Source organism: Natator depressus, chromosome 7, assembly GCF_965152275.1.
Source record: "Natator depressus isolate rNatDep1 chromosome 7, rNatDep2.hap1, whole genome shotgun sequence".
NCBI classification, from domain to species: domain Eukaryota; kingdom Metazoa; phylum Chordata; order Testudines; family Cheloniidae; genus Natator; species Natator depressus.
Genome location: NC_134240.1, coordinates 58,391,739 through 58,405,109, shown reverse-complemented (window position 1 = coordinate 58,405,109; position 13,371 = coordinate 58,391,739). Strand labels below are relative to the sequence as shown.

The following is a 13,371-nucleotide window of genomic DNA, read 5'->3' as shown; positions in this document are numbered from 1 at the left end:
CTGACCCGTTCTTATGTTATATTCTTATGTTACAGAGTGTGGGAAACCAGAGAGGGAAAGGTCTCCACTTCACCAAGTTCTCATAGGACTGGGTTCTCTTTTTAAGACCATTAGGGAACTAATTTGTATCTGGTCTGTAGGCGAGACAGCCATGCAAACAGGACTCAATCCAGCCTGGTGCTGATCACCTCTTAAGACATACCAAGCTTCCTCATCTTCCAGTGACTTCAGTGGAGGCTGGCTGAGTGAGTTTAACACTTCCGGGACATGCAACGGTACTCTATAGTAACAACCCAAGCAAATGCCTGGTCTGTTGCATGACAACCTATCTCCCTAAGCAAAGAACCTCTCTAGCCCTAAGCAAAAACCTGTTCAGTGCAGTCAGTTTGTTCAGGACCTGGCATGCCATTACACAGTTAGTTCTGTGAATGTGGGGGCATGTGAACCTCAACCCCTACATTTTTAGAAGTCTGGCCTGCAGCCTTCATATATCACTTTGCCACAGTGTGTGTCTTTGGCACTTTGCTCTCGCTCCAGAAGAACACGGATTGCAGCGACACCCCCCATGTTGGGTTCTTGGACTGCACTTGTACCTGATAATACCACACCTTTGGTGAGATGATCCACCCGCTGGTTATTTCTAGTGCCCATTATAAAACAGATAATACCAAGTAGAGTACTTAAGGCAGACTGGTGAGTAACCATAGTGTTACTGGGATCAACCAACCTTTTTCCAATGCATGCCAGTCCAGATTAAGTGACAGGTGTTGCAAATGTTCACAGCTATTCTATATGTGTCTGCTCAGTTGCTGCTATATTTGACAATGTACAAAGGTTCCACATGGGAGCTTTTGTTACATTCTTTAAAACACAGTTTACAAAACATACAACTGTCCTGGGCAGAGGGAGTATGGACTGGTGAGTAGAGCAGAGGGCGACCAGTCAGGATTCTGTTCCCACCTCTGCCACTTCCTACAAGTCACTCGAACACTCTGACTCAGTTTCCCCTTCTGTAAAACAGAGGTAAAACTGGCCTACCTCACCGGGGCATTGAAGGCCATTAGTGTGTGTAAAGCGTCCTTCAATGAAATGGGTTATGTACATTGTTATATGAAAGGCAGGAACAAGACGACGCATGAGGCCCTATTTTAGAAGGCAGGAGTTTTCAAAAGTGCTCCATGCTGGCCAAAATCTGTAATGGTCAAATTCTCACTGACTTCAATGGGAGCAGATTTAGGCCAACGGTGGGTACATTTGAGACCCCCAGCCTAATTGTCTTGCTCAGTTTAAAGGTTGGGGGTAAGATTGTAAGAGACAGTTAGGTGCCTAAATCCTATAGACTTTCAATTTAGGTGCCTATGTGACTTAGACACCTCTGAAAATGTTACCCTATGCTATGAGGCAGGGCCTGTCTATTTCTGTCTTGCACAGAGGTGATCCTTTTTCCTGTGTTGAAATGTTAATCATATCAAGAGCCAGGCTGAGTAATTCTCTGCTTGCCTTTCAGACCTGTATGTATATGCAGTGTTTGTGTGCTCCATTGGCATCATCAGCGTCCTCCTTTTTACACTTGTCATTCTCTGCCAGTCACTGCTGAACAAGAAAAAATCCAGAGGTGAGTGACAGACAAGCGTCAGCCCATTGGCACGGGGGGATTGGATTGTAGAAGAGAACAAAAACATGAGAAGGCGGCAGATGATGCAGAAGGAGGAGACAAAAAAAATAAAAATAAACGAGCTTCCTTGAAGTTACAAATACAGTCCTCCAGCTTCAAAGGTGGGGAAAAAAATCCGATTTATTTTCTGCCAAAATTTTGAACAATTTGTACTGACATTTTTCAGGGAATAATTTTGATTAAAAAAATATCAAAAAGAAAAGCCATTTTAATTTTGCTTGGCACTGAAATTTGCTTCACTTTGGTTTTCAGAACAAAATGAATGTTTTCATTTTTTCCATCAAAACCCCCCTGAATTTGTTGAATCAGACTTCTTGCAAAATATTTAGACTTAAACTGCCCCCCTCCCCCCACACTCCATTTTAACTAAAAATGTTACCAGCGCTAGTTAACATCTAGGTTAAAAAAACCCTTTGTTTGAAGAGATGTGTGCAGAGGGTGTGTCTGGGGGGTGGGGGAAGAAACAGACTTGCCCTAAGTCTGTAAATTGTGTAGACAGGGCTGTAGTGCCTGCTTGTCCAGAGAAAGCAGACCAGTCTCTCCCCTCAGGATCTAGCCCCACAACTCACTTGGTGGCAGTGGGCAGCGGCTATCTCCCCTTTTGTTTTCCCAGTTATTACCTCAGACTTCTACTCCATACTCTTAAAAATAGGAGACATCACCAATGTTAATACTACTGCCACCACCAAAGGATCACTCTGTCCTGAAGGCTGTTTAGTATCAGCAAGTGTGAGGAAGAAGTGATTTTTCAAGACATAAGCTAATACTTTTGTAATTCACGTAAAACAAAAAACTTATACAAAATATTCTATACCAAAGTAGAATTGTGGCCTCTCATAGATCAGAGTGTGTTGAATCATAGAAATATAAAGGTGGAAGGGACTTCAGTCATTTAGCCTATTTCCTTGCAGATATAATGCTACTTATTATATCTTCTAGGAGGGGGCTTTAAAATATTCACTAAACTTGCTATTAAGGAGTTCCTTCATCTGTTGCTATTGACTTTAACCTGTGCTTGGATAAGGCCCACTGACTTCAGTGAGCAGGTTGGTGATCTGCACCTCTGAGGATTTGCCATATCAGATGACACATTTGGTCTATTGAGTTCTGTATCCTGCCTCTGGTACATGTGAATCTCTAATGCATGAGAAGGTGAACCCCAGCAATAATGCCCTTCTAAGCGGAATAAACTTAGAGTCTTTCCAGGAGCAATTGCATTAGCAGAGTCAAAATGTTCTGACTTTTGAAGGACTATATTTGTCAAAAATACAAGTAGTGGTAGAAAAGAAACCTTGAAGAGTGCTGGCAATTTTTCATTGACTGGCTCTAGAACTGGTTGGGGTTTTCAATTTTTGAAAAAAAAAATTAAATCTCACTGAAATTTGAAAAAAAAAAAACCAAAACCAGTTAAATTAACAAATTCTCACAAAATAATTCTTTTAGTCAGCTGTGCTTAGAAATAGGGCTGGGTAAATAATGGCTTTTGGGTTCATTGGCAGTTTGGAAAAAAAGTTGAAAAAGGTTTGTTTTTGGTTCAACCCAAAACTTTTTTTTTTTAATTTCAGCAAATCAAAAAGTTGGAAAAAATGTGGAACTAGTCTGAACAAAATGTTTATTTGCCAAAATTTTTTTGACCAGCTCTACTTAGAGGCATTGTTCTAAGCTGCGACTTTGTGGCTGTAAGTGTTATGTTTGTGTTTAAAGTGTTACTTGAAAAGTGAAATGACTGGGCACTTAGTGAGAAGCTTGAACCTGCCCAAAATCCTGGTTATGCTGAGATCTGGACCCAGACTGTTTTATACTTATTCTCTCAGTAGGATCTGTGTCAGAGTTACTGTAAGTGAAAAGAGTAGTTTTCCAGCTGCCAGTCTTGCAAACTACCTGGAGATCTGAAAGCCCAGCTGTGAAATGCCTCTCACATCATCCCCATTAAGAGACAGAGAGGCCCTGAAATGGGAACTTAGATTCTCTTCTGTCTAATGCACGACAGAGAAAATCACTAGCTATCTTATGCTGGCTCTTGAGAACTAATATGTTTGTGTCAGTAAGGAAGGCCCTCATGACTCAAAGATACACACAGAACAGACATGTCGGGGAAAAGAGGGATAATTTATACAGGTAACCTTGTCTGACCATAAGCACATTTCAAGCCGGGGCTGCCTTTTACAGGGGGAGCACCTAACCAAGTTGCTTTGCTTCTGATTGATAGTTTCACAGAGTTTGAGGCCTGAATGGACCATGAGATCAACTAGTTGGACCCCTCTATACCACAGGCCATTACATTTCACTCAGCTACTCCTGTGCTGAGCCCAAAGATCCTACTCCGACAAAAGCATTTCAGTCCTCAGAAGACTACACTGGGTGCCACAGGCAGAGAACAGGAGAGAGACCGAGGTGCCCCCAGTACCCAAATCAATATGATTTCATAGGAATAGCAGCCAAAAGAAACACACAGTACTTTTCCTACCACTTCAGAGTGTAGAAGAATCTCTGTGCCAAGACAGCAACAAAACACTAACTTAAGTGTTTTGTACGAGTCACATGGATAAGACACACTGATTTATTCTGGCCGATCTTCAAGAGACATCTGGGAAGATTTTGCTCCCAATTCTGTTTATGGACACTGGTGTAACTGAATGAGCAGCCTCGAGAAGAGCCCTCTCTTGAGCTAGCGCTAATGTAGGATGGGTCCTGGCCCGTGTAATTCCTTCTGTGTGTTTGTGTGAAAGCTAAGTGTTTCCTAGGCTGCCCTAGAATTAAATGAATGGCAGGCTGAATTCAACTTTTATTTAAATCTTGATCACCACCAAGCAAGAAGTGCCAACATTATGATTCTGTATTGGATGGGTGAACCTTACCTGGGAGAGGCTCTCAGTATGCTACATTTTGATAATTGGCAATACTGTTAGGGCAAGTGTCTGCTCAGACCAGCGCCCCATGAACACGCATTCTCCTGAGTCCACATTGAGGAGTCACTTTTGGCTTGGTCTCTAGCCCTGGGCAGCACACAGCAGTGCTAGCCCTAGAGCAGAGCGGGAACCAGCCTGCCTCTGAGAATCACAGCTTGGTCCTTTGCTCGGTGGGGATCTAGTCTGCACCGCCACTATGCCCAGCCCAGCTTAATCCCCCTGGTGTGCTGGCTCAACTGAGGTGTAGAGTGGAGCGGGGCAGAACCCAGCCACTCCCTGCCGACCTGCACAGGAGCAGCAATGCCATGGAAGCTCCTTTCCCCACTCACGGTGTGACACAGGTAGCAAGCACAGGGGAGTGAGGGGCTCCTTACATCCCCTGCATAGGCATGTACCACAAGTCACATTCTGGCTCCTTCCCATTGAATCTCAAATCTGCCTTTTCTCATTCAACAGCTTCCATCTCCCTTTGAAATTCACATGCAGAACATGACACCAAGAGCCAACTTTAATTGGCTTCCCCAGCTCCCCCAATAATACCCAGTGATATGATCCACTTACCTTCTCTGGGTCTTTGTGCTCCACCCCTCAGCTTCCCCTTCTGGGACAGGCTTCTTCATGATGGGCCCTTCCAGCCAAATCATGCAGCCCAGCCCATCTTCCAGCTGGGAACAAACAGAAAGGCCAACAAAAAAGTCATGCAGCAATATCACTCTGTGTCTTCAGCCAGGATTCAGGCTCAATAATCCTGCCATCCCACATCTCAGGGCTGTCACACCTCCTTCCTCTGGGACCTTGTAGGGGGTCCCAGGCCCTCCCTTCCTCTACTGTGGGTCCCAGTTCAGGGACCCAACTGCAACAAAGAAGATCCAAGTGCTCTGGCTCCTTGCTTCACTTCCCTGGACTACTGCCTACCTTGGCCTGTCTCATAGCTTTTCCTGTAACCCCTTCCTAGTCAGTCACCTAAACCCACTATGGGCAGTCCAGCCCATGCCAGATTCTCCATCTTTTCCCCAGCCCCTTAGCTGATTCACCCACTAGCTTCCTGCAGGCCTTTTATACCTGACTTTGGAGAGCCCTTCCTTGCTCCTGTCATCACTCAGGCACCTGTTGAACTCATGCTTCTTCTTATAGGAGCCTCACACCCAGGCTACCATGTCATGATCACCTGACCCAACCCAAGTCCCATCACCTGGCAGGTGGATAAATAGCCACAGGTGAGGCTGACCCCAACTCCCTTAAAGGTCCAGTCCACCTTGTAACAATGAGCAACTTGTATAATGATGTACAGCAGGTGAAACAGTAGATGTCTGTGGTGTCAGTGTGAAAAACCTGACCAAAGTTGTGGTTAGCTTCATGGCACTAATGTGAAAACGTGTAAGACTGGGGCTAATTCATCACAGGTTTAACTCACTGAATTCAGTGGAGTTGTGTCACAGAGGAAATTGGCCCATCACACAGAGTAGCAACTTGTGCAGTTCAAAAGCCCTGTGTGTCTCTAGTAAAGACTGAAGTCCACTCTCTAATCACAGGACAAGTAACAACGGTCTAGACTTCTCCAGATAACCCCTGGATATGAAGGGTTGAATGATCTCCTCTAGGCCACTAAACTCTCATCTAGAGCTGGTGAAAAATTTTCCTCAAAACTGTTTTTTGAGTGACTGCTTTCCTCAAAAAAATTCAACATTTCATTAAAAATCTGAATACCTGATAACCATAACATTTTTGGTTTTCAACCAAAACCCAAAATATTTTGGCCAAAAACTGAAATATTTGAATCAAAATGCTGCCACAGTGCCTTCATCGGAGTTGTACTTTTGATGCCTTATGCCTCCCATTCTTCTCAATTGGCTGGGTTACCATACCAGACTACATCTCCCATGAGGCACCATGGCCAGGGATTCCTATAATGCACCCCTCCCTTCACCAAAAGGGAGGAAAATAATGCCTAATGGAAGATGTAGTCAGTCAAAGAGCCTGGCCCATACAGGAGAATGGGGGCATAAGACACCTAAACTATAACTCCTATGAGGCACTGAGGAGCCATTTTGAACGACAATATTTTGGGTATTGGCTGAAATATTTCAGTTTTTGATATTTTGCTGAAAAGTCAAACATTTTGTGTGGGGAAAAATTCTGTTTTCTGACCAGTTCTACTTATATCATGTCAGCCACCAAACAGCTGCCAAGTAGTAACAACTTTTGATGACCACGGACCTGAACTAGATTAGACTTGGGGACCTAGCTGTAGTTTAGCAAGACCATCCCTTGAGTCCTCAGCTTTCCTTTTAGTGCTAAAATGCAGTCCTTCAGGACAGGTAACCATTTTTTCCCCAAATTGGTGAAGCACTGTGGGACCTAACGTAAACAAAGATATGCCCACACACCCTGATCAGAGAAGTGGGCTAGATTGGGCCCCAGTCTTACACAGCCATTCAGGGGATCCGGGGGGAATATGCCACATAAGACCAGGCATCCTGGCTCAGGGCATGGGGAAGAGAATGGGAGCTATATGCCCAACCTTCCCCCATGCAAGTGGGCAAGGCAAGTCAGAGCTCCACATGGCAGCCAGCAGAGCTTGCCCCACAAAAGGGTGTCTATGAGGCAATATCTCCTCAGTCCCTCCTCAAGGGCGGGGGCACACCACTGGCTCAGGGCTGAAAGAGGGATTGGATCACAAGGACACCCAGAGTTAGAATAGTTAATGCTAAAAAAAATTGTTTTGTAAGCGATATAAAGCCTCATGCTTCATGGCCTTAGCCAGTCTGATGATACCTTCCCGGGTGGCAGATCATCCCACATCTGCTACTGTGGGATTCTTACACCAGCTACTGCAGCAGCTGGTGCTGAGCACTGGCAGGGACAAGATATTGGCCTTTGGTGCTGATCCCATCTGGCAATGCCTCTGTGCCTAAAGCCACGACCTAGCCGTATGTTAAGAACTCCATCAGCTCCTGTGAGCGAACAGTTTATTTTTTACTTCAGGTTTTCAGAAAGATACATTTTTAAAAATGAAGTTTGGGGACAGAATGCAGAACTGAAGCACCAGGAGAGAATCAAAAGCTTTTAAGACAGATGCTCAGCCTTTAGTGGCTCTCCTTAGCCCGCTCTCCCTTGCCTGGGCTAACCACTGGAATTTGCGCAGCCCTGCAATTCCTAGCTTTGTTTGCTACATTCTTTCTCCGTAGCCTTACAATCTTATTCAAGTTAGAATATGTTCTAATTTGCAGCATAATGCATGGTTATAGCTAGCAGTTTTCCGGTGGTAAAAAGTTGGCATCTATACCGTTCCAGGAGTGGCTATGCTAGGACCTATCTGCTGTGTCTCTTTGTAGCACATAAATCCTGGATATGTGAAGCCACATTTCTTTATTTATTGCTGTTGTTTTTTTCTTTAACAGTGAAGCATTATCTGGTGAAAAGTCCCCAGAACAGGTAATGAGGATGCACTTCTGTTTTTTATAAGCTGTTGTACCAATCTTGTTTTATTTTCACTGGGGCTCCAGAAAAGATGCGTAAAATTTCAGAATGTGCCTAAGCGAAAGTCAGTGGGACTTAGGCTCCTAAATCTCTTAGGCACATTTGAAAATCTTACCCAATGTCTTTTGCATGGGTTGTGTGTAACGCACCCAGCATTCTGTCGTGCACTGTATAGATAATAAGTAATGGTGGTGAAGATGGTGACGTGACTATGTCCATTCTCAGACATATATTGGATGAAATCCACCTCTGGATTTCACGCATCTCAAAGATCAGCTGTTCTCATCTCTAGCACAGAATGCACAGCAAAGGCACACAAACATAGTTGTCTCCTGCCTTTGACTCCTTCAGCAAGATCCCATTGTGCAAGTGAGACTTTACTGAAAGCAGAAACTTAGCCCAGCGGCAATCAAAGACACACAGGCCAGAGGCCTGTACTGTTACCATGGACAACTTAGAAAAGCCCATCATAGTCTGGTATGGTTATAAAAGTCAGTGAATTACTGAGACAGACAGGGTGGTAGAAACTGGACATGCTTAGATGAAAAGAACTCTGCAAGGGTCTGCAAGTCGCCTGGAAAGGTCATGGGATGACATGACAATGAGCGGAATGCTTATTGAAGTGGGAGGGAATGTTTATAGCTGAACTCACTGAAATGTGTTTTGATTGGTTAATGTTAATGGCCGAGGTCACGGCCTCCTTTGGGACATTGTTTATTTGAGAGACACTGACTGAGACAAGGGAACAATGGGGGTGGGTGGATTGGAAGGGGAGAGCCCCTGGTTGAAGCTAGGTAAAGTTAGTGTGGTAGGCTGGGGGTGAACACGATCCCTCAACTCTGGATTGCAGGAGGATGTCCTCTAGGAGATGGAACAGAGACTGCATCCTGATATTCCTGTTTGTGTCTGCCACAAGTACACCATGCCTAGGGCCACAGACATGAAGTTCCAAAACAAATTATCAGGGGCTGGGTCTCCCAATCAGAGAGCAATATAGGCTTATTCCAGCATGGGCTCTCACTGCTGGTGGTCAGCCAGCGTGCTACCAGATGGTAATGCCACCAGCTAGCCATGGTATTTCTTTCCTGTCCACTAGAGGACAACATTAGCATGTATTTCCTCCCCCTTAATCCCCAGTGCATTAATCCTCAGTGCACTTAATCCCCAGTGCATAAAGACTCTGAGCTGTCCCAGCAGAAGGGCTGCTTGGCATGGGCACAATTCCATGCTAGACATCAGAAGGGAGAGAGACGGCATGAAATGGATGCCGGTGTGACCAGACCATCGGTCCTTGCTGGGATTTGAACCATCAACCTTGCTGGACCGAAAACTGGAAAAATCTGTATGGCCTCTGTGGCACCACACTTGACGTGTTTGCGTGCAGCAGTTGGTTTGTTAACAGTTTAACAACATGTAACAGTCAGCACTGAATTTAAAAAAGGAGAGCTGGGATCTTACAGGTCTTCCCCTTGGGAGAGCAGGGCCAGGACTTGTGCGCAGATAACTTTACTGCTCCTGTAAATTTTGTGCTGTCGTTCCCACCGCAGGGTTCCTAACACCGGGGAGCAGCCCTTGCAATCACAACATTCCTATTCCCATTTACTTTGACCCTCTATGGCAACTGTGACTTTTAGCGTTAGACACAGGGTGGGATTTTCAGGAGTTATTTAGGAGCTCAAGTCCCATTGATTTGTGCCCCTAAATTTCTGAAGACCTGAGACCTACTTACAACCTTAGATGGGAGTTCATAGAATCATAGAATATCAGAGTTGGAAGGGACCTCAGGAAGTCATCTAGTTATAGTGGTGGTACTCCATTAGTTTCAGTGGAGTTACTCTTGATTTTGCAGCTTTGTAGGGTCATCATAGATTGCGGGAGGGGGGAGGATTCAAAGTGCTTGAGTGACTTAGGAACCTAAGACTCAGCAGTTCCTAAGTCACTTAAGGTCAGATTTTAAAGTTATTTGGCACCTAACACCCATTAATTTCAATGGGAATTAGGCACCTAAATGCCTTTAGAAATCTGGCCCTGTCGGACTAAGATGGAACCATTTCTCATCATCTAGTCTGAGCTCCGGCACAGCACAGGCCAGCCATTTTTATTAATGATTTGTGCAAACAGCTTAATAACTTGTGGTTGAGCTGGAGCAGATCTCTAAGAAGGATATCCCATCTTTATTTAAAGACTTCTAAGACTGGAGAGAATCCACCAGGTCCCTTGATAAGCTGCTGCAGTGGTTAATTACTTTGCACAGTTGTGAGGGCAGAATTCCAGTTTTCAGATTGTATTAATCACCGATTCCCAACTCTTGAGTTTCCTGAGATATAAATAATACTGGAACTAAAATAAAAACAAAAAATGACAAATGTCATATGACCTGCCAGGCCCAGAAGTGGATGCTTCATATCAGTGCAAAGAAAGCAGAGGTTTGCAGCTTTCCAGTGACATAAAGCATTTGTTTCTAGCTCTTATAGTCTGAACGATGTTGGACCTCAACTCTATGACTAGTCCCTCGGTCTAGTAGTGCTTTTTGGCTCTGGTCCTGGACTAAGTATAGTATATCCCAGATCCTGCCAATGCAATGTTCAATCCCCTCTAATGGGATAATTATTGCATTCATGCATAGCAACCTACCCTACACTGAGCCCTAAGTGAATTCACAATAAAGCAATTGATAGTTCAAGAAGAGTCAATGCAGCCCAAGGCTTTGATGTTACTCTTGGAATGACCTCTGTTCTGTGACCCTCCCAGTCATGGCAACTGCAGCATGGATTCAGAAGAGACAGCTCAGCAGTTCCATCTTTCCCTTCACTGATGATTGCCGCTTGTTTCTGTTTTGAAAGCAGCTCAGATGAAGCAGGAAGGGGAAAAAAATGAAAAGAGATCAGTGGAGAACACAGTGAAAGGAGAAAATTAAACCACTTGAAAAAGCCGACAAGTGCAAAGAGACAAAAATAAGCGTATGGTAGTTAGATACAAAGCCTTGGTAAGTCAGAGTCTGCCGTCCCACCAGTGCCTGGTGTAGCAGAGATAATATTGTAAAAATCAAATAGGAAACACATATAACTGAACGCTGGAGGGAAGGGGGGAATGGAATCACAGCAAACAAAAACTGTGGGAGGAAACAGGATTAAAATCAGCAAGCAACAGCATTTTTAGTATGATGCCCTGATCTGGCAAACACTTACACATATACCCCACTTTAAGCACGTGACTATTCCCATTGACTCCGGTGTTTAAGTGTTTGCCACATCTGGGCCTTAGTTAACGTATAATGTGCACATCATTTTTATTTTCCACCCTATAATCAAGATAATTTCTCTCCTGGAACATGATCATGAATCCCATAGAATCTATCCAATCCATCCAGGAGAGACTGATTGAGAAATACTTGCTAATAAAGTGCCTCAATTCAGCTTGGGACTTGAGCATGCATCTAGGGGTGTGAGAATCCATCGAACCAAACCCCTTGAACCAGTTTACACAAGACTCTTGCAAATCCTAACTATTGCATTGTGCATAGCTGAGATCCTGGTTAGAGACAGATCCAACTCTCCACCCAACCTTTGGGACGGTTCAGATTTGAACCAAAATCCAGGTCCCAATTGCACAGATAGGGCTAGCAAAGGGACTTGTATGGCCCTGATTATTGTCATATCTGAGCACCTGACCTCACAGTCTTTAATGTGTGTATCTGCACAACACCCCTGTAGGGTAGGACAGTGCTATTAGCCCTATTGTATAGATGGAGAAGTGTGGCACAAACTGATTAAGGCCCAGACCCTCAGAAAAGGTATTTAGGATCCCAATTTCCATTCCAATCAATGGAATGTAGGATCTGGAATATCTCTGAGGATCTGAACTCAAACTTGCCCAAGGTCACTCAAGGAGTCTGTGACAGGGTGGGGAATTGAACTTAGGTTTCCTGAGTCCCACAGTAGCACCCTGAACTCTAAGCCAGCCTTCTTTTCTGAGCCAATACCAAACAGCCAGTCTTCTCCTTGGAAACCCCTCCATCTCACCCCCATTGGGAAAGTGTAGATTCTGCTTCAAATCCACGTGCAAATTTCATGGCTTGGTCCAATCTCTTGTTATCCTGCAGCAGTCTGGAGGAGGGAGAGTACTTGATCAAAGCAAACACAGGAGAAGTGGTGCTTCCTTGACATTAATGTGGATAGTAAAACCCTAAAACTCAGCATGTTGCCAGCTCTCGCAAGAGTCTGAAATTCAGAAACACAGTGCATTGATGCTCTAGGCACCAGCAAAGCGAGCACATGCTTGGAGCGGCACATTTCCAAGGGCGGCATTCCAGCCACCTTTTTTTTTTTTTTTTTCTGGAAAAATCCACCAATGTACGGAAAAAAAAATTACATGAAGATCAAAAAAATCTCCAGTAGTGCGATAGGAGCGTGACGTGAAAAGTATCATGTCATGTCGTGACACGGTCACTCATAATGTGAACGTGCGTAAATGTGTAAATGTTAACGGTTATTGATTAATTAAATCAGGAATCACGATTACCTGTGTGTACTGTGCCGCCCTATCGGCGCCATTCGCGCCAATTTCCGTGTCGCGTCGGTGCCAGTGGTTATAGGGCTAAAATTAATTTCAGTTGAAAGTACCACTGCAAAAAATTTAGATTTCACTGAATTATAAAAAGACCTCGCAAGTATAAAAACCAGAAAAATTCAGTTCATGTCAATTCTTTTAATTTATGAGAAACTGGGCGCATCCAAAGACACTAACGTTTTTCAGGACAGTGTATAGTTGAACCCAAATTGTTTGTAATTGTGATTTTGTTAAAATTAAATGCGTACACTACTAGGAAATTGTTTTATTTCACTAACTACAAATTCTTTGTTTTCATTTTTTTTAAATTTTAAACAGCCAAAAAACAAAACAAAACAAAAGCATTACAAAGTGCAAACATGTGTAAAAGCCAAAAAAGGGGGGCGGCCAAAATTTTTTTGCTTGGGGCGGCAAAAAACCTAGAGCCGGCCCTGTTGATGCTCAACATCAATAACAGACCCGCAAATCACTCTCTCTCCCAGTGCTCTAATCTTAAGACAACTTGCATGCCTATTTTTTCCAAATTCCTTGCTGTCCTTTGCTCTCTAAAAGCCTGCTAGATCCTATGAGGAAAGCATAATGTGACCTGAAGTACAAACCAGGAGGTGGGGGGTAGCCGTGGGGGGAATCCCAAGATTAAAAAAGAATCTTTCCTTTCAACTCTGGACAAGAGAAGCAAGACAAAGACACAGTGTTTCTGAGCCAAGGAGCCTTTATGAATCTCCTTGTTTAGTTTGA

The 13,371-nt window shown here is 44.0% G+C and overlaps 1 protein-coding gene across 1 annotated transcript in view; it reads left to right on the top strand.

Annotated features, from left to right (window-relative positions):
- VSTM4 (V-set and transmembrane domain containing 4) overlaps nt 1-13,371 on the top strand; it is a 54,490-nt gene that overhangs the window by 19,784 nt on the left and 21,335 nt on the right. The window contains exons 4-5 of the mRNA XM_074959912.1: nt 1,508-1,615; nt 7,986-8,019. Coding sequence (XP_074816013.1) covers nt 1,508-1,615; nt 7,986-8,019 — 142 coding nt within the window. The remainder of the gene's footprint in view (nt 1-1,507; nt 1,616-7,985; nt 8,020-13,371) is intronic.